Here is a 27,445-nt window from a genome sequence, read left to right as displayed (position 1 = left end):
GGGGCACTGTGGGTTTAATAAAAACCTGAAGCTGGTGGGGAAGCATCAGAGTGGGCTCTGTGAGGGGTGTGAGGAGGAGGAGGAATCAGTGGGGCATGTACTGTTGGAGTGTAGGGCTTATACGGTGCGGAGGAGAGAGATGGAGGGAAGATTGAGGGAGATGGGGGTTAGGGAGTTGGGGATATCAGAAATAATGAGTGGGGGAGGGGGAGATAAGGCGAGGGTGGTGATGGGGTTTTTGAGAAATGTGGGGGTGTATGATAGGGTTTGAGGGAAAGGGTCAGAGTTGGAAGTTAGATAGAAAGTTGAATTATACGTGATTCAGAGAGTGGGGTATATATATAGTATAATGTAGATGGAGGTTGACAGGGATGGTGAACAGTGTGGTTGTAGGAAGTTGTTTTGTAGGTTAGGTAGTTAGACTAGGGGTTAGAGAGGGGAGACTGGAAGACTGGCCCGATCTCCGGGTCGGTAGGTGGCGGTAAATGCCCCAATTATGGTGGCCGTCCGCCGTAAAACTCCAAGAAGAAGAAGAAGAGACTTGCTGGTTCATTGTCTAAATGTTACCTGTGTATGTCAGTCATGTATCCTGTCTAGTGTCTTGTGAGTAAAACATTGTTATCGTCACCACGCCGTCTCTTATCTGCTCATTTCAAGCTTTCTCTCGTATTCACTCTGCTATCTGGGTTCCAATCACCATGCAGAGTAAGCGCACTCGTAACAAATGAATGGTTATAGTTAGGATGGATAGGTCAAATGCAGAGGATGGATTTCCCCAAGGGGATTAATAAAGGTACAACTTAACTTAATTATCCAAAGTGCCTTCAGTGAGGACATCTTTAAACTTAATTAGGTGAAAACCTTTATCCAAAGTGCCTTCAGTGAGGACATCTTTAGAGTGTGTGGACCAAACGGGAATCTAACCCCTAACTAATAGCAGTTTTGGTGCCAAACATTACCCATGCAGTATACACTGCCATAAAAAGTCTAGTTGTTGTATGTGTGTTAGCACTATCAAACTTGGATATCGAGCACCACCAAGTGGTCAAAAGCTGAAATATTATGACAAAATGCATGCTACCCATTTAAATCTTACATGAGCAGTAACATGAATGCGCGACAAAATTATGTTTGATTCATGGAAAAGAGAGGCTAAATAAAAGAATCTGCTTAAATACATGTCACTAACTTTTCAAGTGTTCAAGCCAGACAGTCCAGACTCTATCAAATACACATGGAGGGCCTGTTGCCATGACAGCCCCAAGACACAAACATGGGGGGGTTATGTAAGAAACAGCCTGTCAGTGTCGAGACAACTGTTTTTCATTACACTATATTTTATTTCGATTGAATACGATTCATGGTCATTACAAACGCATGTGGGCTATATTCCTGTAAATGTAAATATTCCAAAATGTGCTCATTTCATTTCTATTTTTGTGTGAATAATAACAACCCAGTAGAATCACTGAAAAGCATCAAACATTATAGGCCTGTTGTTCTCCTGGCCAATCTTTAACATGTTGCTTACATCTAAAGACAAGTTAGGTCCACAAATCATCTGTGTTAAACGTGGACCCTTTGTTCCCCCATACATACTTGAATATAGATTCATTTTCCAGAGGTGCGTGCCGTCGCCACAGCGGTTGTGTGACGCCATGACTTCTAATGTAATCTGATTCTTCAGCAAATGAGACTGAGGTTTTGGGGGAACAGCTCAGAACAAGATGGCTGTCCCGGGACAAGGAAAGTGTTTTCTTTCTTTTACATAAACAAGGCATTTATGTGCAGTCATCAGCTTGACGTGTCTAGTCTATTAACAATTTAGAAGTATTTAATTTGACATTTTGGATAGTTTTAGGACAACGCGGCAAACGCCCGGTCGTTCTTGAGACAGTTTTCTGGACTGCTTGAGACTTTTCTCTCTCTCTCTGAGACAAGTTTTTCCTAATTTGTTGCGGGTGGAAACAATGTAGCCTAACATTCTCAACTTTGACCGTTACATTGCTATCAATTATAACTCGTGATTTGTTGTTGTTGTTCCCCTGGCAGGATATATAACCTCGGCATGTGGATTTTCCCGTAATGTGCGCATAGCCTAATAATAGGCTATAAACAGCACTTGTCAAAAGTTATAGAAAGTTGTTAAAGCCAAAGATTTATAGATGTCCTGGACTGGACTGGGGATTTAGTGCGTTGGACGATGAGCTCGACCCGAGTGAGATCACAACAGCCGCAGCAGAACCAAGCTGGCAGGTTCCCCGCGGCGGGCGCGGCGGCTGCAGGCGCGTCGTCTCTGCCGCACAGATTGGACTCAGCAGCAGGCGAAGGCATTGAGATGGAGAACATCCAGCATCAAGACTTGGGTCTCGGAGGGCCGATAGGCACCCCGTCTCCTCCTTCGAGGCAAGCTTGGAGTCGGGATAACCCGGGGTTCGAACCCGAAGACGAGATCATGGAAGCAGACTGGCCTCCGGCGAGTCCGGGCAGGAGGTCAGTCTCCACGGCCTCCAGCAGCAGCAGCTCCGGCAGTAGCGGCCTGGGTTACCCCGGCGGCGGGGGCAGCAGCACGCGCATCCACCGGGGAGGAGGGCTGTATCCCACCACGCCGCTGGACGCCCAACAGCAGGACAGACACGAGCACCTCACCTGTGTCAAACAGATCCTCCAAAAAATCAGAAGTTAGTGTCCGTCTTTATTTCATTATTCATTCATTCATTCATTCATTCACCCTTGTTAATAGTCTACCGAGGAAATTGTGTGTTTAGTCTTGAGTGTGTGAGATATGTCTGATATTTAAGTAATTCTTTGTCAATAGCCTACTATTTCGTACACCCAGCCCAGCTTGAATGAATGAATGAATGAATGAATGAATGAATGAAAACTTTATTTAACAGATTGCAGAATGGGTACAAATTAAATACAGTACGGCTCAATACACAGAGAAAGACGTTTGTCTTGTTTACATCAGGGTCCCCCATTTTCAATTCACAGTGACATTTATGACATACACAACAACATACATGACATCATGACATGTATGGCATATAGGGACATGCATGACATGCAGGTATTTAGTACTGTTACATTTGTGACATATAATACGATATGCAGAATGTGTGTTGCTTTGGGGTAGATGCTGATGGCAGTCATGAACGGTTGGTTTCTTCGCAGTTCTGTGGGGCACGGATCTGATGGAGGACAGCGACAGCAGCAGAGAACGGTACCTTAGGAACATTCTGCGGGAGATGCTCACATACGTCATATACCTCATCACCCTTTGCATCGGTAAGTAAACTAATCACTAGCAAGCTTCTCATTACATCTATGCAGACAGTTTTGCTTATGCTCTTTGGGAATCGCTTATGTACAAGGAGTAGGCCTATAGGTATCAATTCAGTGGATTTAGAGTTTAGACGAGACAATAATATTAGACATTTTATGATAATCTTTCAGATGAAAAGTCCTTTCTAGGTTTTTGCATGAGTTGGGTTTTGAGTGATGTATACCATTCATCGCTGTAGGAAATCATTGTAATTTTGCAATTATGTTGTATCAAAAAACAACTTTGAACTCGTTTTCCATCTGAAGGCTTGTATTTTAGTATATCCTGTAAATGTGATATGTGTAATATATGAATACTTCCTGTAATATATGTGACATAATTTCAAACTCTTTCACTCAAAAACAAATTAAATTGTGCAAAACAGTTTCTAGCTTTTGGATGTGGCGTGAGATTATGGGCAGAATAAATCGGCGTTATCTTTTTTTCTGGGTGTAGTCCCTTAAGTTTAGGAATCAATATCGGCAGTGTATTTAGTGAACTGGATTTGGTGCATACAAGTGATGAAAAAAGTCATTTGCCCCTTCCTTGATATCAGCTGAGTGTTTGCCTGCCCAAAGTGTGATGTAGTCCACCCACATGGCTATATGTAACCTATCTGGAATTCGATTGGTCCAGTCACACTCTCCTCTTTCCGCTGCTGTGTCTGGTGCCAAAATGAGGTTTTGGGTGGATCAGGAAACTGTTTTCCTGCAGTCTAGCTCAGGGATTTTTTTTGTCAGGTTGAGGTAGAAGTAAAAAGAAGACTTGTTCCATGCTGGATACAGTGTGCTACAGCAGTGGTTCTCAACGTGGGGTCTGGGGACCTCGGTGGGCCCTTTGAGAGGGTTCCAGGGGGTCCCCCAGCAAAATGAGTAATAGTTTAATTCCACTAATATTTTATTCACTAAGTTTAACCAAATGAGAGTAAGAATGACTATTGTGATCATATAGGTTTTACCCTCTCCACTGTTATCAGCCCACAGTCTGTCTGCATTTAGCCTATGAGGAAACTCATCAATGATGGACATTTCACAGTCCATAATGGATCAATTGTATTTATATTGACATTGAGTAATACAACAATTACAGTTAAAATCAATGTACAAAATCATCTCTTCCATAATGACAATATTAAGTTAAGGGAAGATAGGGGACCCTGAGTCAAATCAAATGGGGGTCCCAGAACTATTACGTGTCAATTTGGGGGTCCTTCACATGAAAACGTTTGAGAACCGAACAGACAGATGGGCAACAGGAAGTTTCATGTAATTCTTAATCATTTTCCTTCAGCATGCATTGCACCTCCTTCAAAGGACCAAGTATGAGCCGGATATGTATTAGCAGTACGTGTTTATAGCTGCAAATACATATTTATACACATATTTAATTATTTATAGCTATGGGTTTATGAGCATCTTAACAGGTCAAGGTCTCTGTGTGGTAGGCCTGGATTTGGTAGCTGGTGCTCACAGAAAGTCTCTGCCTGCAGAATGCCACTGGCTCACAGTGCCTGTTGGACCTCACTGGAAGAGAGACAACCCTAATAATAAAATATACTATGTCCATTTGTTGTCAATTCTACCGGGCCACCTTCACAGTTATATCCAACCAGTTTTCAATCAGACTTTTCTTTCAAAATATAAAATATGATATTGTTGTCGCTACACTAGCGTGCATAATTACCATACTGCCCCCAGTGAGTATCCTACTGTTCACTGCAACACATAATGTGCATCGTTACACTGTAATAACTACTCGACAATGCTGATATATTTTGTATATGATGTGTATATGCAGTGACCTATGGGATGGTGAGTTCCAACATGTACTACTACACCAAAGTCATGTCCCAGCTGTTCCTGGACACGCCGCTGGCTCCTGGTGACGCGTCCACCTTCAGAGGCCTCTCGACCATGGACGACTTCTGGAGGGTAACTTCAACTCAGCCGCTCTTCACCCTTTCACTACCACACTACAGAAGGCTAACCCTTTCACTACCACACTACAGAAGGCTAACCCTTTCACTACCACACTACAGAAGGTTAACCATCTGTAGTGTGGTAGTGAAAGGGTTAACCTTCTGTATTGTGGTAGTGAAAGGGTTAGCCGCCTGTAGTGGTAGTGAAAGGGTTAACCCTTTGTTGTGTGTTGCAATGAAAGGGTTAACCTTCTGTATTGTCGCAGTGAAAGGGTTAACCCTTTGGTAATGTGGTAGTGAAAGTGTTAACCCTTTGTCATGTGGCAGTGAAAGCTTTCAAACGTTCATCTCAGATTAGTGAAGGCTTGCACGAGATTCGATTAGATTAGATTCGATAATTTTTGCTCATAGTGACTCAGATCTGTTGAGTGTTCACAGTGTGAACAGCCCAAATCACATGGAATCTGATCTTTTCAATTCTGATTTGGGCCACTTTCATATGTGGTCCTAAATCAGATACAGGTCTGATTTGTTTTAATTAGCCGGCCTCCACTGCATCGAATTTATAAATTAAACCATAAACTGTGATTTCAGTGTCTCCATGTTTATGTCCATCATCACATATTGTTCATTTGCATATGTGGGTCAATTCAGGAGCGTGACCAGTTCACACTGGAATCTGATATTGGCCACAATTAAAAATAAATAAATAAATCAGAATTGACCACTAAAGTTGGCAGTGTGAATGTAGCCTTCTAGACAGGTGCGTAGGAGAAAATGTCCATAAGCAAGAGAACAGAACTCTCACACACTGTCCTTTTACTCGCAATAGACTTTATTTAAAGTACAACGTTTCAGTCCTTAGACCTTAATCAGGTAGAAAAGGCACCAATCTGGCTCCAACACACTCAACTGTGGCTCTGGAGAGCAAAAAGCTGGCTTGAATTTCTATCTGAAACCGAGCAGGAGGTGTAAACATAGCAGTGATAACTGCAGCACATAGTGGTCTATTGTTGTCTTTTCAACCAATGGGAAGCAGAACAGCGTGTTTAGCGAACGCATGGATTGAATGATTACTGTGAAGAACTAACAAGTTTCACATTTTACAGCGCAACACCCGTGTCCTCCTTATGAGCCAGATAGCTTTCTACTGAACGCACAGCGAGGAAACGGGAGAAGACGATAAGCTAATTTCCCAAAATGTTGGCGAGTTCTTTTTCTTGTCGTCATTTACTTTCTATCTACCTTCAGTGTTGCACCTCCTTCAAAGGACCAAGTATGAGCTGAATATGTATTAGCAGCACGTGTTTATAGCTGCAAATACATATTTTATAGCTATGTGTTTATGAGCATCTTAACAGGTCAAGGCCTCAGTGTGGTAGGCCTGGATTTGGTAGCTGGTGCTCACAGAAAGTCTCTGCCTGCAGAATGCCACTGGCTCACAGTGCCTGTTGGACCTCACTGGAAGAGAGACAACCCTAATAATAAGATATACTACTCAGGAGCTGATAATCAACACACTCCTATGCCTTCTTTCCAATGGTGGAAAGTAACTAAGTATTTTTACGCAAGTTCTGTACTTAAGTATAATTTCAAGCTACTTGTACTTTATGTGAGTATTTTCATTTTAGGGAACTTTATACTTTTACTCCACATTTATCTGAAAATTCTGAACCCACCGGTTACTAGTTACTTTGAAGAAAAGGATTTAGCATAGAAAACATAATGCATGCAACATAAAAAAGGATTATAAGATTAAGATGATATACTTTCACATTTGAAGCCTGTCAACTTCAAGATGACGTAATCAGAGCAGCATAACTGGACCACACATACCACTTTAACATAACCTATAGCGGTCAATAAATACACAAACGTCATGTAGAATGTGTGCTTTTACTTTAGATACTTAAAGGGGAACTATTTTACTATTTCTTTCACTATTTGGGCACTTTTACACAATTCCTGTGAGTCTATGGAACACCTCTGTAATATATATATTTTTTTTATTCATTGTTTTGTATTTCTAATCAAGTCCTCAAAAACAGCATTTTTCTACCTCAAGATCTCGAGCCGTTTTGAGCCTGGGCTCCTAAAGTGTACCTAGCGGCGCCGGCGCCTGAACATTAACATGCAGCGGTGTCTCTCTGACATCACAAATCGCGCACATTTTCAAATGACTCAGTTCAGTGAGGGTGAATATTGTGAGAGGAGAATTGGAAGAATGCGCCAATATGAGAATTTTGAGACATGGATCATATTAATATAAGTTCACATAGCTAGGAAACAATGCTAAACACTCAAAAAGGCCATTTATAAGATAGTTCCCCTTTAAGTACATCCAATAGCAAATACTTCTCTACTTTTACTTAAGTAGAATTTGAATGGGGGACTTTTACTTTTACTTAAGTAAAAGAACGGTGTACTTCTTCCACCACGGCTTCTTTCATGTATGCTTAACACAAAATGTCCTGACCTTGCAGTTCACAGAGGGGCCTTTCCTCAACGGCATGTATTGGGAGGTTTGGTACAACAACAAGAGCCTTCCAGAGAACCAGAGCTTCATCTACTACGAGAACCTCCTACTGGGCGTGCCACGCCTCCGGCAGGTCAAAGTTCACAACGACTCCTGCTCCGTGCACGAAGACCTGAGAGACGAGGTTCAGGACTGCTACAACGTCTACACCGCCAGCAACGAGGACACTGCCCCCTTTGGCCCCAAGAAAGGAACTGCGTATGTCCAGTTCAACCATAGTGTTAGATAGTGGAAATAATTGTCAATTTCATGAATGACCAACACAGAAATGTTCTATCCTCTCTTGTAAGTCAGAGAGCAAACTCAAAGGGATACCTCAGCATTGGTTTTTAATCTTGTCAGTCATCAGTCAGTAAATAAAAGTGTCTATATTGGCACTTTCTGTTAAAAGAACACGCCAACATTTTGGGAAATTATCACACACAGCCCAAAACTCAAAACAGGTTTGCACACGTTCATTTAGTTTGACAGTTATTGAGAGTAAATGAGTTTGAATATGGCCACCACAGATGTCATCGGAGACATTGAATCCTTGTGTGTGTTAATTACAACTCAATGAAATGATGTGTACTTATAGGAAGTGCCACCTTATCATTTCATTGAGGTGTAATTAACACAAGGATTCAATGTCCCAGATCACTGGTGGCCATATTCAAACTAATTTACTTCCAATAACTGTCAAACTAAATTAATGTGTGCAAAAGTCTTTGAATGTGTGTGGGATTATGTGCAAAATAAATCTGCATTGTTTTTCAGTAAAGTGCCCCTTTAAGGGTCATCATTCAAGCACATGTTTCCTACAGTCTATACAATATTCATTATATTATCAATGATCTAATTGTTTCTCCTTGATGTCTTATCAGGTGGGTTCATGCTACGGAAGGCAGACTGAATGGAAGTGGTTATTGGGGTCAGGTATCAAAATACGGTGGAGGGGGCTACTACCAGGACCTGTCCCGCACCAGAGAGGAGTCTGCCATCCAGCTGCGGTATCTCAAAGACCACCTGTGGCTGGACAGAGGCACCAGAGCGGTCTTCTTCGACTTCTCCGTCTACAACAGCAACATCAACCTCTTCTGCATTGCCAGGTAGGAATGACATTTTTACAAGTGATCATAGGAATGACATTTTTACAAGTGATCTTCCATCACCATCATTCGGTAACATTATATTTAAACTTAGCTGTCTCTCTGATTAGTCTTGCGACTCCATTGAAATTATTTTGCATACATGAAATGGGTAATGTAAAATATAGAAAACATATGAAATAAAACAGTCTTGTAAAAGTGGCCATAATCATTTAAAACACCTGTGTGAATGTAGGATTTTATTATTATTATTTGTAAACGTATCACTTGGGTAGCTACATTTTAGAGGATTTAATCATTTGCATGTAAGAAATATTAAGCGATGAACACAAGACGTATTCTCAGTCCTCACTCCACAATGGTGGAATGAACTTCCCACCACAGTCAGGACAGCTGAAACCCGGGCCTTGTGACTAAAAACACACCTCTTCAAACAATATCTGAAATAAAAAGAAAACAAACCTGTACTATTATGTACCTTGCTACTATACTTATACTACTACCTATCATGCTAATATGTCTACGTACTACTATGCACTCAAGAGTGCAACAATCAAGTTCAACACTATTTGACGAACAATGCCACTGACCCTTAGCTGCCAGAGATGTATACATCTGCTAAATGACTAAATGTAAGATTCAATGTGTTATCCAAAATGAGTATACTATATGTTTTTGGAATAAAACCCCCACTATGCCTCTCTATGTGCCTCAGGTTGCTGGTGGAGTTTCCAGCCACTGGCGGGGTCGTGACCTCTTGGCAGTTTCAGACGGTGCGTTTGATTCGCTACGTGTCCGGCTGGGACTACTTCGTGGGGTTGTGCGAGGTGGCCTTCTGCCTCTTCATCCTGTACTATGTGGTGGAGGAGGTGCTGGAGATCCACATCCATCGCCTGCGCTACTTCAAGAGCCTGTGGAACTGTCTGGACGTCTTCATCGTTGGGGTACATACTGTACTAAGGCTGTTGTAGGGCAGGACGGCAACTATTCAATCCAAATAGCATCGTTTGGTTGTTCGGGGATTTCTATCACAGCCCCGTAGTGAAACCTGTCAGATACATGTACAGTTGCTCATACTCTTTACCAGGAACAAATGTGATGCCATTTGTCATTCTTGGTAACTTTTTACATTTGCATTTAGTCATTTAGCTCACGCTTTTATCCAAAGCCACTTACAAATTGTGAACAAGCCAGCAGGAGATGTATACATCTCTGGCAGCTAAGGGTCAGTGGCATTGTTCGTCAAATAGTGTTGAACTTGAGTGTTACACTCTGAGTGCATAGTAGTATAGACATATTAGCATGATGGGTAGTAGTATAAGTATAGCAAGGTTCGTTTTTAATTTTTTATTTCAGATATTGATTGAAGAGGTGTGTTTTTAAGGTGGCTGGGTGGCGCAGCGGACATTGCGCTCGTCACCAACGCAAGAGACACCGGGTTCGACTCCAGCTGTCGGCGTTGCCTCCAGCTTGGGCCGGCCGTCATACTGACTCAATTGGCAGAGTTAGCGGGTGGAAGTCGATGGGTGGTAATCTGGACGTTGTGGCCAGCGACTCCTACAGGTCGGTTGGGGACGCCTGCACAGCAGAGACAGGAAATAGCGGGGGTAGTGTGAGCCTCCCACACGTTACACCTCGCCAATGAGAGTCCGCGCTGGCAGGTGAAAAGATGCGACAGGCTGCCTCCTCGTGTATCGGAGGGGACACGTGATGCAAGGCTTCTATCCTCCCTACAACCGGCCAGTGGGGGGCATATGCGAGCAACGTTCAAGACAGGGGAGGGGAGAATTGGCACAGCGGGTAATTGGGATGGGAGAAAAATAGAAAAAAGAGGAGAAAAGTGGAGGAAAAAAAAGAGGTGTGTTTTTAGTCAACAGCAGAAAATTGGCCGGATTTCAGCTGTCCTGACTATGGAGCAAGGACAGAGAATAGCCTGCTTCGCTTTGATGATTTTGTCCCCCCCTCTCTTGTTTTTAGTTGAGCGTTGTTGCTATCATCATGAACATCACTAGAACATCGCTGGTGAGCAGCTGTCTCAAAGGCCTCCTGGAGAACCACAGTGCGCACCCCAGCTTTGAGCCTCTGGCCAACCTCCAGGTTCAGTTCAACAACATGGCCGCCGTCATAGTCTTCTTCTCCTGGGTCAAGGTAAGACCCTTGTCCAGATTTGATTTTATGTTATTTGTCCTTTTATTTATACAGGTAAAACATGACATATCTCTTTTTCATGAGCGACCCATTTACACATGTAAAAAACACATTAGACAAATCTTCTAACAGAAGTAAATGTTCTAACTTCAAGATTTTCTATACTTCATTCCATTTGTACAGGGCATACTATTTAAAACCAGTTGTACCTAGTACCATTCAGTACCTTACAGCAAAAAAAGTGAAATAAAATGTGTTGTGTTTCCTCAACCATAGCAGCATCCAATAATATAAATAAAATAGAATTAGCATAGAGTAAGAATAAAACAAGATAAAATATGACTATATACAGTTCTAAAAGTATGCAGTGCAGATAACAGGATGTAGATATTACACTATCAAATTTAAATAACAAAATGGCTTTACAGTTCCAACTAGAAAAAATGTGTGATGTACAATAAGCAATGTGCAATGTTTTAGCAGTGGGTAAAATGCAATGTGCAATACAGTTTTTATCAGCAGCAACAGTGTTTCTCAAGTGTAGTCCGGGGGGGGGGGGGGGGGGGGGCAGAGAGAGGGGGGGGGGTGTGTATATTAGTGGTCGAAACCTCTTAACACTAATGATCTGTGCCGTCAGCTTTTTAAGTTCATCAACTTCAACAAGACGATGAACCAGTTGTCCAACACGATGTCTCGCTGCGCCAAGGACCTGGTGGGCTTTGCCATCATGTTCTTCATCATTTTCCTCGCCTACGCTCAGCTGGCCTACTTGGTGTTTGGAACCCAAGTCAACGACTTCAGCACTTTCCAAGCCAGCATGCAAGTACACTTAAAAAAAAAAAAGGACGGATCCTAAATGTTCAAAATATATCTCCCTTATTGAATCATACCTTTAACAGGCACCCCCAAAATTGTCCATTTTAGTTTTCATTTGAGGACTGCATACTTTTTTGCAAACCCAAATACTATACTTTATACTTATACCACATGTCTGAACTTGAGTTATAGAAAAACTTGTTACTCAAGTTTTTCTGTAGTAGTTAGTAGTCCAGAAGTAGTACCTATTTCCCCAGAAATTCGCATTGGCTTAAAGATCCATAGCCTGAAGTCTTATGTAGTACATGTCCAAATTTCATAAAGATTCGTTCAGAAATGAATGATTAGGAGTGATTTTGGTAAACTGTGTACAAAAGAAAAGCTCAGTTTTCTCATAGACTTCAATTCATTTTGCGGTTTTTCTCTTCCTGTTTTCGCTCATAACCGTCTGTAGTGTGGTAGTGAAAGGGTTAACATTCTGTATTGTTGTCGTGAAAGGGTTAACCCTTTGGTAGTGTGGTATTGAAAGGGTTAATGAAACACTTTGCTGCTGGTCCTCTTCCCATGTAGTTTCACCCAATTCCGTATTGTCCTGGGAGACTTTGAGTTCTCCGAGATAGAGGAGGCCAGCCCGGTCTTGGGACCCATCTACTACACCACCTTCGTCTTCTTCATCTTCTTCATTCTCATCGTGAGTCCTTAAATAAGTCTCCTAATACATGGATTGAGCCTGTGACCTTTACATTTCTCTCCTTTATTTAAGAAGGGTAATCACGTTGAGATTTCCATCTCTTTTTCAAGTGGGCCCTGGTTAAGAAGGCAGCATACAGATCATTATCATATAAAACTAACATAAAAAACAAAACAAGATAGTAAATCATACAAATACTAAAGTTTAGAAAATGTCACATTTCAATGAAAAATACTACATTAAAAACATGTGCACTTCATGGCAAGGCGGTGTCTAATTCTTTCTTTAAAATGATCAATTCTAATGAGGGAATCTACACAGTAAAATGTACTCGGTTTGAGTAAAATTTACTCTGTGAAAACTTTTACTCAGTTTGAGTAAAATTTACTCTGCGAAATTTACTGTGTAGCTTCAAATCTTCTTGTAATAGGTTCCAGGAGAATGTAGCAGCATAGCTGAACAGTAATGTATATTTACACTGTGACGTACATCTTGTTTACCAAAAGGTAATGTGGAGTTAAGACAGAGACTTGTGTTTTACATGAGAGGCTGCCCTCAGCCAAATGCTGCAAGAGAGGAAATTCACAGTACAGTAAAGCTAAACTTCAGATTTTCAACTCAGCCCAGCCATGTTATATTTTTTCTATACATTTTTATTTGGATGTATAATCACAACAATAAGATATTACATGTACTACAAAATGTTATTTACCCACCTCTTCCCTGGCAACAACTCTTCAAGTTCATATTATATAACATTTAAGAGATTTCTGGTCTGTCTCATCCCATATCTTTATAGTAGCTGGAGTCCATGGCTTTGTGGATCCTAGCAGTAGCCAGTTTAATAAATACAGTTGCTTTGAACGTCAACAACCATTATTATGTTAACTGATGGAGGGAGGAGAGATTTTGACGGGTGTTGTTCTAACGCTGTGATTTATTTTTCCTTTCCTTTCCTTAACTTTCCTACACAGAACATGTTCCTGGCCATCATCAATGATACATACTCTGAGGTGAAGGCAGACATGTCCCAACAGCGCTCTGAGATGGAGATGACTGACCTCATTAAGAAGGTATTGAACTGAACATCCAAAAGACAGCCCATATGTTTGTAATGTATATATTGTATAAATTCCACTGGATGTTTATTCTGCAAAAGTAGACATCTCCATACATTTCCCATGCTTGAGGTCCACATTCTTAAAATGAAAAGAAATGCAACCCTACGATGTCATCGAGTTGCATTGACTGAGATGTTTGAAAAACAATTTAATGAAAATTTTCCTGAATCATTCATCTAAAACAACAGAAAAACAAATGTTTTTCTTTTAGAAATTGTTTTATTATTATATATATTTAAATATACAAGAACGGGAGTGGTTCTTGTATAGTAAACAGATGGATAGCAAGCTAGCATAAGGACACATAGTATAACTGTAGATTGTATAATATAGCATTGTATAGTAGTGTACATAAGACCCAGTGCCTCATCCGTAGCTAACAGTGTATCGCAGGACCTAGCATGTCTTACCATGCTTTTTGTAAACTTCATGTACATATACCTGTTATGTCTTATTCTTATTACTTGTATTAATTTATTGCACAAATGCACATCCTATTGGATTCTTATTATTGTATTATTGCACAATCGTTGCGGGCAAGACACCCCGCATTTCACTGTATGCTTGTATGCCGTGACAAATAAAACTCTTGACTTGATATATATATATACTGTATATACAGTATATTTTTTTATGTTTACCTTTGTAGAATATCAGCCAAAAAGTAGATTTCAGTGGTATTTCCCTTTTTTAAGGTCAAGCAGTTAAATTTTAAAGCAATTCCCCTCAATTCGTTGGGTGAGAACATCTGAAGACATGAGGATCTGATATGTGGACTATAACAACAACCTGAATAGACTATTTTTTTCCCCATCACCACTTTCTAGCTCTAATTCTAGCTCTATTCTACCTCTTTTTTAGCTCTACGTATTATGTCCGTCTTTGTTTTTAACGCATATTAATTGTATGTATTGTATTAAATTGCTGTTGATGCTGTGATGGACACCTGAATCTCCCTTCGGGGATAAATAAAGGTTTTCAATAATTAAAAAAAAAAGTACTCCCCTTCCTCTCCCAGGGTTGTAACAAGGCCTTGATGAAGCTGCGGCTGAAGAAGACTGCGGTGGACGACATCTCAGACAGCCTGCGCCAGGCTGGTGGAAAGCTCAACTTTGATGAACTACGCCAGGATCTTAAAGGGTGACCAGAGCCTCATGTGAAAACAACGGACTACTGTCTTAGATTATATTAGATAAAAATCTAATGTCATTATGTATAATTCATTCATATGTATGAATGAAAATAGGTTTGTGGTAAAGTGGAATAGTAATATACAATGTACAGGTGATTAAACTGGGTATAATGCTATCAGGTGTATCAGGTGTATATTATTATTAATACAGAGTTGTAGTATTAATATGTACAGTGATACAGGTATAATGACACTATGGTAAGTCATACTGGCCAGCAGCGTAACTAGTAAGAGTAGGTAAGATGCAGTGTATAGTATACAGTATATACAGCACTATTGTACATGCTATCATACAGAGTTATATGGGTAGACTATAGTATGAGGTAGGTAGTTATGATTACAGTGTAGGGCAGTTACTGTATAGACAGTGAAAGCAGTAGGTATACATTGAGTATAGGCAACAGAGTTCAACGTTCATACAGTATGGGTAATGAAGCCTGTGGTATAGGCAAACTTTAACTGATTGAATTTAAAATGAATTGACACCAGCCGTGCAACGGGCTTCTGAAATGATGATGATGATTCTTGATTCATTCTGGATTCTTCAGAAGTGCATTCGTATCGGCTCATGTTAAAGTGCTCCGTGTGAATGTCTCCGTGTTCAGAAAGGGTCACACCGATGCAGAGATCGAGGCCATCTTCGCCAAGTACGACCACGACGGGGACCAGGAGCTGACCGAACACGAGCACCAGCAGCTGAGGGACGACTTGGAGAAGGAGAGAGTGAGTGATGACCGGTGTGACGCACCTCCACTCCAACCTGGGGCTCTCCTGCGTAGCATGCCAAACATCTGCCGGTCCGCGTGTAGCCTTTTTACAAACTCATCCGCGTTTCCGGCGCTCTGATTGGCCAGGTCATGTGACATGTGCGCCCAATAGCGTGTTTTGCCCATTTCCGCGTCAAACAGCCTGCAAACTACCTGCCGTTCTATCGCCATGCTCTAAGACAAACTCTAACCTTAACCAACTTCGAAAAGTGCCTAAGCTTAACCAGTGTAGAAACTTGCCGTCCCACGATTGGCGCTCATGTCACATGACCTGGCCTGGCCAATCAGAGCGCAAAACGGGAACCCGGAAACAACGATGCGTTGTAAAAAGGCTTCAAGCAACCTACCAGTGGTGGAAGAAGGACACCGTTCCTTTACTTAAGTAAAAGTAGAAATACCCAGATAAATGAGTACTCTGGTAAAAGTAAAAGTCCTCCTTCAAATTCTACTTAAGTAAAAGTAGATGAGTATTTGCAATTGAATGTACTTAAGTATCTAAAGTAAAAGTGTGCATTCTACATGACGTTTGTGTATTTCAATGCTTGGGAGCGTTAAAACCTCTATCCACTGCAGTCTAAAGGTTAATGTTAATGTGGTACATGGTCCAGTTATTCTGCTCCGATTATGTCCTCTTGAAGTTGACCGGCTTCAGATTTTGAAAGTACATAATCTCGAAATTGTAAAAATACTTAGTTACTTTCCACCACTGGAACCTCAAGTTTCAAGTTTCTTTAATAGTTGTCATACAGAAGTACAGAATACTTTTATACAAAATGCTTCTTACTGTTGCGCTCCAGAGACTGTGCAAGACAAGATAAGTATGAAATAAAATAACATAGTAAAATTAGAAGTAAAAAAAATGAGGTCACAGTGTTCAGTTTAGACATATGTACAATGTTCGATGCAGAATAGACGTAGTTACCATACAATATACAATACTGTGCAGTGTACTAATATACAATACTATATAGTGCAAGGCAGAAATGGAGAAATGGGACGAGGTGCAATTTAGGTACAATTCACAGTAGGTGTACGAGTTGTAGTGCAAATCCTTTATCAATAAATATAAAGTGTAAGTGTGTTTGTGTGATCTAAAGTGTGGAGAGTGGGTGCTGCAGTGTGTTGTTTGTTTGAGTGAGTGTGTGCGTGTGGGTGTGTGTGCTGTGTGCATTTGATGGTTGTTGCATAGTGATTATTGTTCGTTTAGCAGCCTGATGGCCTGGGGATAGAAGCTTCTTCTGAGTCTTTCTGTGCTCGCCTTAAGACTCCGGTATCGCTTGCCTGACCGCAGCAGTTCAAAGAGGCAGTTGTTCGGGTGGCTCGAGTCCTTAATAATTCTCTTAGCCTTCCCCTTGCACCGCTTGTTGTAAATGTTCTGGAGGGTGGGAAGCCCCCCTCCAATTGTGCGTTCGGCTGAACGTGTCACTCTTTGTAGTCTGCTACGGTCTTGTGCAGTGCTATTCCCAAACCAGGAGGTGATGTTGCCGGTCAGGATGCTCTCTATTGTACATGAGTAGAAGTTCCTAAGGATCTTCTGACTGACTTGGAACTTCCTTAGGCGCCTGAGGAAGTAGAGGCGTTGTCGTGCCTTCTTCACAACACTGTCAATGTGTGTGGTCCATGTCAAGTCCTCGGATATGTGGGCTCCGAGGTACTTGAAACTGTTCACTCTCTCAACCGGTGCCCCGTCGATGCTGAGGGGGCTGTAGTCCTTGACCCCCGACCTCCTGAAGTCCACAATCATCTCTTTTGTTTTGCTGACGTTCAGGGAGAGGCAGTTCTCCTGACACCACTGTGACAGGTTCTCTACCTCTTCCAGGTAGGCCCTTTCGTCGTTGGCAGAGATCAGGCCCACCACTACTGTGTCATCAGCAAATTTGATGATGGTGTTGTTGTTCCGCTGTGCTACGCAGTCATGTGTGTACAGGGAGTAGAGGAGGGGGCTCAGAACACAGCCCTGGGGGGCCCCTATGTTGAGCGTGATGGATGAGGAGGTGCAGTTGCCGGCTCTTACCACCTGGGGTCTGCCCGTCAGGAAGTCCAAGACCCACTGGCAGAGGTCATAGTTCAAGCCCAGGTCCCTGAGCTTGGCTATGAGTTTGGAGGGGACTATGGTATTGAATGCTGAGCTGTAGTCGATGAACAGCATTCTCACATAGTTCCCCTGCCTCTTGTCCAGGTGTGATGCTGCTGTGTGCAGCACATGGGCTATGGCGTCCTCCGTGGACCTGTTGGGGCGATATGCAAATTGCAGAGGGTCCAGGTTGATGGGGAGGGAGGAACAGATGTAGCCCTTCACTAGCTTCTCAAAGCACTTCATGGCTATGGAGGTGAGGGCTACAGGGCGGTAGTCGTTGAGGCAAGCGGGCGTAGATTTTTTGGGTACAGGGATGATGGTGGACTTCTTCAGACAGGTGGGGATGACAGCCTGTTCCAAGGACAGGTTGAAGATGTCAGTGAATACCGGGGCCAGTTGGTCGGCGCAGACTTTTAGGACGCGGCCGGGGATGCCGTCCGGTCCTGCTGCCTTCCTGATATTCACTTTTTTAAAGATCCGTCTCACCTCATGCTCTGTTACCCTGAACACTGAGTCTCCATCAGCAGACCCCCCCCCCCCCCCCCATTGCCGTGGTTTGTAGGCTGGTGTTGTTATTCACAGCCTCAAACCTCGCATAGAAGGAATTGAGATCATTTGCTAAGGAGATGTCACTGTTCAGTTTGAGGGGGGTGCCCTACCATGGATAAAGGAGATGCTAGCATTGCTAGGTTGTGTCTGTTCACAGGATGGATGTGGTGACTGAGGGGACGGCGTCGCCACGTATTTCCAGCTGCTCTTGTCTCTTCAGTCTTTGTTGGAGTTATAGGAAAATGTACGGACTATTAATATATTGCTCCTAGCATTGCTAGCCTAGCTGTTGGCCAAAAACACCTCTCCCGGGGACGTCTATGTGAATACCAACGCAGTTGTGCGATTTGCGAATCTGATTGGCCACTGACGTTTCTGGTCATGTGACATGTGCGCCCAATCGCGTGACTAGCTGTGTCTTTGCCCATTTCCGCGTTGAACAGCCTGCAAATTACCTGGCGTTCTATCGCCATGCTCTAAGACAAACTCTAACCTTAACCAACTTCGAAAGAGTGCCTAAGCTTAACCGTCGAAAGAACTTGCCGTCACACGATTGGTGCACATGACCAGAAACGTCAGTGGCCAATCAGATTAGCAAAACGCACAACTGCGTTGGTATTAGAATATAGGCCTCCCGGGGTTTTAAGCTAGGTTAGTGGTCTGTATCTGCTTCCATTCATTTGTGCTAAGCTAGGCTAGCTTGCAGCCAGATAGCTTTCTTCTGAAGGCACAGAGAGGAAATTGGTTCATTTTCTTGTCGGACTAATGTTGTTCCATAATGTTGGCAGGTTCCTTTAACACACATTAAAATGGGCAGTGGTGGAAAGGACCAAGTATGAGCTGGATATGTATTAGCAGCACATGTTTATAGCTGCAAATACATATTTATAGAGAGCATCTTGACCGGCAACATCACCTCCTGGTTTGGGAATAGCACTGCACAAGACCGAAGCAGACTACAAAGAGTGACACGTTCAGCCGAACGCACAATTGGAGGGGGGCTCCCCACCCTCCAGAACATTTACAACAAGCGTTGCATGGGCAAGGCTAAGAGAATCATTAAAGACTCCAGTCACCCGAACAACTGCCTCTTTGAACTGCTGCGGTCAGGCAAGCGATACCGGAGTCTCAAGGCGAGCACAGAAAGACTCAGAAGAAGCTTCTATCCCCAGGCCATCAGGCTGCTAAACGAACAATGAATGAACACTACACAACAACAACCACCAAACGCACATAGCACACACATCCACACGCACACACTCACTTTAAACAAACACACTGTAGCACCCACTCCACACACTTTATAGCACACACCCACTTTAAACAAACACACTGTAGCACCCACTCCCCACACTTTATATTTATTGATGAAGGATTGCACTACAACTCGTACACCTTACTGTAAATTGTACCTAAAATTGTACCTCATCCCATTTCTGCTTTGCACTAGATAGTACTGTACATTAGTACACTGCATAGTATTGTATATTATATGGTAACTCAGAACATTGTACATATGTCTATACCGAACACTGTGACCTCATTTTTCTTCTTCTAAATTACATGCTATATTATGTTATTTGATACTATCTTGTCTAGCACAGTCTCTGGAGCGTAACAGTAAGAAGCATTTTGTATGAAAGTATTCTGTACTTCTGTATGACAACTATTAAAGAACTTGAACTTATAGCTATGTGTTTATGAGCATCTTAACAGGTCAAGGTCTCTGTGTGGTAGGCCTGGATTTGGTAGCTGGTGCTCACAGAAAGTCTCTGCCTGCAGAATGCCACTGGCTCACAGTGCCTGTTGGACCTCACTGGAAGAGAGACAACCCTAATAATAAGATATACTACTCAGGAGCTGAAAATCAACACACTCCTATGCCTTCCTTCCAGTGGTGGAAAGTAATGTATTTTTACTTGAGTACAATTTTGAGCTACTTGTACTTCATGTGAGTATTTTAATTTGAGGGAATTTTATGCTTTTACTCTACTACATTTCAATGGAAATATTGTACTTTTTACTCCACTACATGTATCTGAACCCATCTGTTAGTAGTTACTTTGAAGAAAACGATTTTGCATAGAAAACATGGCAAATATGTATGAAGATGATATACTTTCACATTTGAAGCCTGTCAACTTCAAGATGATGTAATCAGAGCAGCATAACTGGACCACATACCACTTTAACATAACCTTTAATCAAAGCAGCATAACTGGACCACACACTACTTTAACATAACCTTTAATCAGAGCAGCATAACTGGACCACATACCACTTTAACATAACCTTTAATCAGAGCAGCATAACTGGATCACACACCACTTTAACATAACCTTTAATCAGAGCAGCATAACTGGACCACACACTACGTTAACATAACCCATAGAGGTCAATGGATCGAGGATTGAATGCTCCCAAGCACTGGGATACACAAACGTCATGTAGAATGCATACTTTTACTTTAGATACCTAAGTACATTCAAGAGCACATACTTCTCTACTTTAACTTACGGTAAGTCGAATTTGAATGGAAGACTTTTCCTTTTACCAGAGTACTTATTTATCTGGGTATTTAACTTTTTACTTAAGTAAAGGAATTGTGTACTTCTTCCACCACTGAAAATGGGCATGCCATTTAAGGAATATGTAAATGCAAAAACACAGAACACACTGCATATATACTGTACTACACACACACACACACACACACACACACTCATAAACACACTGCATATACTGTACTACACACTCACACACACACACACTCATAAACACTGCATATACTGTACTACACACTCATACATAAACACACTGCATATACTGTACTACACACACACTCATAAACACACTGCATATACTGTACTACACACACTCATACATAAACACATGCACTGCATATACTGTACTACACACGCACGCACACACATAAACACACGCAGATGCTCAGTGTGTTTGTGCCCACACGCCAGGAGGACTTGGACCTGGAACGTAATTCGCTAACCAGATCCGCCAGTGGGAGGAGCTTCCCTCGTACTCAGGACGACTCGGAGGAGGACGACGACGAGGATAGTGGCCACAGCTCCCGTCGCCGTGGCAGCAGCTCAGGGGGCGTGTCCTATGAGGAGTTCCAAGTGTATGTGTTTTTTGCTTTTTTTTTTTTTTTTTTTTTATGCACTGTAAGGGGGTAGTATTATAGTGTGGCCAAATGTATAAATAATAATACATTTGATTTAGAGAGAAGCACCTTTCTCAGACTCAAGGACACTTTACATATATATTCATATCTTGCCTTTTATATAGCTTCTCTTTTTATGTATAGTAACAACAGGAAAATAAAACTAATAAAAATGAAAAGGGAAGCAATGTGCAGTCCATTTGGAAGAAATAGTAACACAAAATAAACAAAGGTATACGCTGGAATATGGGAGAATACATCACTCAATCACTCATCAATACCATATACTGTAGAATGGCAGGTACACAGTATACCCTACTCAAGCCCTCAAGCCCACTACACCACAGACTGTAATGTACATGTCAAATCAATCACATGAACGAATGTTAACCTACCAGTAGAAGGTTAATTAGACTAGAATGTTTGTCAGCCATTGAATAACCCAGACAGGTCATTACCTAACAGCAGGGGAATGCCAACACGTTCTTCCCGGGACGGTCACAGTCAGTATTCATGAACATGCACCACTCTTACATCATATCTATAACTCATATTATGTATGTCAACCCTCCACTTATTATGATCTACGGTCATGTATCAATACTTTGGGGGAAATTCAGGTGTCATAATAGCACAGGGCCCTGGAGGGGAGGTACAGGCAGGGTAAATAGAAATAAGAATAAAAATGGGTAGATAAAGATGAGGTAGATAATACAGGTAAAATATGAAATAAAGATTGGTATTAATAACACAATGTGCTCATGTACAGCCCCCCCCCCCCCCCCCCCTGGGATACTGACATCACTTAAAATGGGCGGCATTCGCCTTTAATCTTTGCAAGCCCTTATATTGTCTCATATTGCTGCTGTCAGGCCAAAACTTTATTTATTTTTTACATCTTCAATAGGTTCAACCTTTCAGGAATTAAGAAAATTACCTAATTTGTAGTTTGACCCCCATGTGTGTTTTTTTCTTCTTTTTTTTATATATACATTGGGGTTTGATTCTCATGGTCTATAGGGTCATGACACTTGCTCACAACATGTATCATGTAAACTAAGGTAATCATATACATTTTCGATTAAAATAAAAAACCTAAAAATCAATATGGTCTTTCCCCTCCTCCCACTTGGCTTGTTTGTGACGTACGGTTGATTTACTTATTAAACCAATGACCTAATGTGATCGCCAATGTATTTTTTTGATTTTATTTTATTTTTTATATATCTTTTCCCCCCTCCTTTTTCCGATTTTTCTCCCATCCCACCCTTCTTGGTTGTTGCGCACTTTCCCCTACTGTTGGTCCGAGAGGCATGCTTTCCTCCGACGCATGTGCAGCCTGCCGGCAGCCAGCCTGGCCGCGCAGATTCTCACTGGGAGAGTGTAACGTGTGGGAGGCCGCACTACCTCCCTCCAGATCCTACCCTCGCTGAGCAGGCGCCCCGACCGAACTGTAGGGGTCGCTGTCCACAACGCCCAGGACCCACCCGCCAGCTTTCCCACCCTCCAATACTGCCAATTGTATTAGTGTGAACGGCCAGCCAAGCTGGTGACAACGCCGGGAGCTGGATTCGAACACGCGAACCCAGCATCTCCGGCGTTGGTGACGAACGCAATCTCCGCTACGCCACCTGACCGCCTGTGGTAGTGAAAGGTTAACCTTCTGTAATGTGGTTGTCAAAGGGTTAACCCTTTGTCGTGTGACCGTGAAAGGGTTAACCTTCTGTATTGTTGCAGTGAAAGGGTTAACACTTTGGTAGTGTGGTAGTGAAAGGGTTAAAATGGATATCTCGGCTCCTACTCTTGCAGGCTGGTGCGCCGCGTGGACAGGATGGAACACTCCATCGGCAGCATAGTGTCCAAGATCGATGCGGTGATCGTGAAGCTGGAGACCATGGAGAGAGCCAAGCTGAAGAGGAGAGACGTGCTGGGAAGACTGCTGGACGGAGTGCTGGAGGTGAGACCAACCGGACACACAGACATGGACTGATGGCAACGGACAGCTTTTGGGGCGGAAGTTGTGTGTGGGGGGGGGGGGGGGGAACTCATCGCCATTGCCTTCCTGAATTGAGGAAAAGAGAGGTAGTTCAACTGTCTCGTAGATATTGATCTATTGAACATCACTCACATTCCATTTATGTGGTTCTATGTAGTTGCTCATGTTGATGTTGTTATTAAGGCAACAATGACACTGCATGTTGTTGGAAAAAATATTTTTATATATCCTTTTTGTGCCCCCCCCCCTCCCCCACAGAAGTATATCTATTGTATAGTATACAGTATATAATGTGATAATGATCATGTTGTTGAATTGCATACAAGTTCAATATTGTGTACCTCAACCAATACATTGTGTCTCTCTCCACCTCCATGTCTCTCTCCACCTCTGTCTCTCTCCTCCTGTCTCTCTCCACCTCCATGTCTCTCTCCACCTCCATGTCTCTCTCCACCTCTGTCTCTCTCCTCCTGTCTCTCTATCCACCTCTGTCTCTCCCTCCACCTCCATGTCTCTCTCCTCCTGTCTCCCTCCACCTCCATGTCTCTCTCCCTCCACCTCCATGTCTCTCTCCACCTCTGTCTCCCTCCACCTCCATGTCTCTCTCCTCCTCCTCCATGTCTCTCTCCACCTCTGTCTCTCTCCTCCTGTCTCTCCCTCAACCTCCATGTCTCTCTCCACCTCTGTCTCTCCCTCCACCTCCATGTCTCTCTCCTCCTGTCTCTCCCTCCACCTCCATGTCTCTCCACCTCTGTGTCTCTCTCCTCCTCTCTCCCTCCACCTCCATGTCTCTCTCCTCCTGTCTCTCCCTCCACCTACATGTCTCTCCACCTCTGTGTCTCTCTCCTCCTCTCTCCCTCCACCTCCATGTCTCTCCCTCCACCTCCATGTCTCTCCTGTCTCTCCCTCCACCTCCATGTCTCTCCTCCTGTCTCTCCCTCCACCTCCATGTCTCTCCTCCTGTCTCTCCCTCCACCTCCATGTCTCTCCTCCTGTCTCTCCCTCCTCCCATGTCTCTCTCCACCTCTGTCTCTCTCCACCTCTGTCTCTCCCTCCACCTCCTTGTCTCTCTCCACCTGTGTCTCTCTCCTCCTCCTCCATGTCTCTCCTCCTCTGTGTCTCTCTCTCCTCCTCCATGTCTCTCTCCACCTCCTTGTCTCTCCACCTGTGTCTCTCTCTCCACCTGTGTGTCTCTCTCCACCTCCATGTCTCTCTCTCCTCCTCCATCAGGATGAGAGGCAGGGCCGGGACACGGAGGCCCACCGGGACCAGATGGAGAGGCTGGTGAGGGAGGAGCTGGAGCGCTGGGAGTCTGATGACACTGTCTCACAGGTCAGCAGGGCTGGGGGAGAGTAATGGAAACCATGGAAATATGACTGCAAAATTGATGCAACAATGCAATGCAATAACGGAGACTTACCTTTTTGGGGCCCTAAGCAAGATAATAAATATCTATTCGTTTATTGTATACAGTATATCATTCCTGTGATAATGATCATCTTGTTGAATTGCATAAAAGGTCAATATTGTGTACCTCAACCAATACATTGGATTCTTGCATTCACTGCCTTTTTTGTTAAAATTTAACATGCGTTTTTCATTATTTATTCCTAAGTCTTTTGCCTTGTGTTTAAAGCTGAAAAGCAAATTGCCCACTTTTGGACAGATACGAGTGCAACTCCTAGGTATGCACTGATACCAGTACTGGTATCAGATATCTGGCCGATACCAGGCTAAAACAGAAGCAACCATTGTTTTGCACGTAGCAACCGTTGTCTCTTGCATTGCCATGTACAAAGTTGCTATGTTACAGGCAGCCATGTTGGAAGTCGGAGCACTATACAAATGTTCCGTTGCAAGGCCTCTATTGATTTCCCCACCTTCATCACGCTACCCAACACCCTTTCCACCCCACGGTTTTAAACCCAACTCTTATGGTTTAACACTGTACAAGCAATAAATTAAGACAATTTAAGATTCTAGATCCATTTGGTCTCATAAAAGTACTCCGATTACTGAATTTGAGTATTCCAATGGTATGTGTATTGATTATAAATTTTTTTTTTATCCACTTTTTCTTTTTTTTTTCAATTTTTCTCCCATCCCAATTTAGCCATGCCAATTCTCCCCTCCCCTGTCTTGAACGTTGCTCGCATGTGCCCCCCACTGGCCGGTTGTAGGGAGGATAGAAGCTCATCGCATGTCCCCTCCGATACATGTGTAGGCAGCCAGTTGCATCTTTTCACCTGCCAGCGCGGACTCTCATTGGCGAGGAGTAACGTGTAGGAGGCTCACACTTCCCCCGCCATTTTCCTGTCTCTGCTGTGCAGGTGCCCCAACCGACCTGTAGGAGTCGCTGTCCACAACGTCCAGATTACCACCCATCGACTTCCCACCCGCTAACTCTGCCAATTGAGTTAGTATGACGGCCGGCCCAAGCCGGAGGCAACGCTGACAGCCGCATTCGATACCGGTGTCTCGTGCGTTGGTGACGAGCGCAATGTCCGCTGCGCCACCCAGCCGCCCTATTGATTATAATTTGATACAGGAAATCATCTGTAACGGATCACATTTTTGAAAGTAACGTTTCCCAACTCTGCAGGTGAGTCATCAGCCACCAGCCACTCCTATTGGCCCCCGCCCACGTCCATCTTCCTCTCTGTCCACTGATGGCCTTGATACTGGCACAAATGGGAGTGGCCACGTGTGAAGACTCCGGCCCCTCCCGGTGTTTCCACGAAGAACATTCTCTGAGGACCAAAAGCTTTATTGGAAGGATTAAATAAAGTGACTGTCCAGCTTACTTAAAAGGAAGTCCATGGTAGAGATTGGCAGTCTGAAAAAGAATCTTAGGCACAAAGAAAAATCCTTTATCGATGCAGGGATACAAAAAAAAAACTATAAGCTTTATTGGAAATTTCCCTATGGTACTCAAAGTACTCTCATGGAAAAACTCTAAAAAGGGATGATTTAAGGTTTTGTTCGCATGTTATTTTAGTTGCTGGCTGTGGGGAAATCGTGTCCCAACACAACACAATTCATGCTACCCCTGGTGGTATAGTATTTACTATAATATTTACAGTACATACTATACTATTTACAAGTATTTACTGTATGTTCAATCTCTAGACGACCACGATGATGAAGTCAAGTGCACAACACCTCAAATACTAAAATGCACTGAAATTGTTGAGAGTTAAGGTTCAACCCAGCAGACACATGGTGTACAACTATACTCTAGGGTCACTTTCACAAGATGGTACATTTCATATAAAGCTTACAATGAAAATGCAATATGATTGTAGTGTTTGAAAAACAAAATGAAGTATATAATTAAGGTTCTGATGAAGGGTACCAATCAAAGTGTTAGGGCTTTAAAAGGGACCGTATTCGAGGCAAATGGCCCTCTGAGCTATTTGTTCATTTATGTTAGAAAGAAATACACGTAAAATATCTTTCAAGTATGTCTTTTCCTGAAACACACGCTCTCTGTGGCCTTTGATCCTAGTGTCACATGTTGGCACGTCACCGAACATTGCCTCGCTTTGAATGTTCATTTTGCTGCTTTCTTTATTTGTAATTTTAATATAAGTAGGTACAAGTGTGACATATCCTGTCATATTTAATCACCTTCTGCACATCAGTTTAACTTACAAGTAAATTCCTTATCAACCTATGATACATATTGTAACTTGAAACAAACTTCGATTTGGAGTGCATCTAGTTTTCATGGGCAACCCATGCTTATATATATATACAGTATCTTTTGGATCGTGTGTAGGCCTATTATGCCTTGTAATGTTTTGTAGTCTTATTTTGTATATCGAAGTTGTGACCAATAAAGTATGTTATGCTTGTTTGTCTATTCCAACATTAAACTGAATTTCTAGCCACTTTTTCGATCAATTAAATGGTACACATTATGTAATAAGAACATTACTGCGGGGGTGTTTGAAAGACACATGTGACGTGTCGGAAATCAAACCTCCGTGAATAGATTTTCTGCATTTTCCATACATAGCCTACAAGTGCAGTGGAAG

General features: G+C 42.7%; 1 protein-coding gene across 3 annotated transcripts; it reads left to right on the top strand.

Moving 5' to 3' along the window:
- Nucleotides 1–1,708: 1,708 nt before the first annotated feature.
- On the top strand, nucleotides 1,709–27,288 carry pkd2 (polycystic kidney disease 2). 3 transcript variants are annotated; one of them, XM_084319224.1, is made up of 16 exons: nucleotides 1,709–2,681; nucleotides 3,175–3,288; nucleotides 5,123–5,256; nucleotides 7,727–7,977; nucleotides 8,643–8,867; nucleotides 9,583–9,811; nucleotides 10,845–11,015; nucleotides 11,653–11,834; nucleotides 12,402–12,522; nucleotides 13,497–13,595; nucleotides 14,662–14,783; nucleotides 15,441–15,558; nucleotides 21,207–21,367; nucleotides 23,219–23,366; nucleotides 24,636–24,737; nucleotides 26,008–27,288. In XM_084319224.1, the coding sequence occupies exons 1-16, from the start codon at nucleotides 2,204–2,206 to the stop codon at nucleotides 26,113–26,115; spliced, it is 2,763 nt and encodes a 920-aa protein (XP_084175350.1). In that variant the 5' UTR covers nucleotides 1,709–2,203; the 3' UTR covers nucleotides 26,116–27,288. The 3 variants fall into 3 exon arrangements, with proteins under 3 accessions (XP_084175350.1, XP_084175351.1, XP_084175349.1); XM_084319225.1 differs by having other exon boundaries at nucleotides 21,204–21,367; nucleotides 24,636–24,689; XM_084319223.1 differs by having other exon boundaries at nucleotides 21,204–21,367.
- The last annotated feature ends 157 nt before the right edge of the window (nucleotides 27,289–27,445 follow it).

Source organism: Notolepis coatsorum (genome assembly GCF_963971535.1).
Source record: "Notolepis coatsorum genome assembly, chromosome: 7".
Taxonomy (NCBI): domain Eukaryota; kingdom Metazoa; phylum Chordata; class Actinopteri; order Aulopiformes; family Paralepididae; genus Notolepis; species Notolepis coatsorum.
Note: the sequence above shows the minus strand (reverse complement) of the source record. Positions and strands in the feature narration are given on the sequence as shown.

Bases quoted from the DNA above. Each gene is read 5' to 3' on its own strand.
- pkd2 (XM_084319223.1), top strand. From the start codon at position 2,204: ATGAGCTCGACCCGAGTGAGATCACAACAGCCGCAGCAGAACCAAGCT. The intron at 7,978-8,642 runs GTATGTCCAGTT...ATGTCTTATCAG, and splicing joins GGCCCCAAGAAAGGAACTGC to GTGGGTTCATGCTACGGAAG. The intron at 11,835-12,401 runs GCAAGTACACTT...CTTCCCATGTAG, and splicing joins AGCACTTTCCAAGCCAGCAT to TTTCACCCAATTCCGTATTG.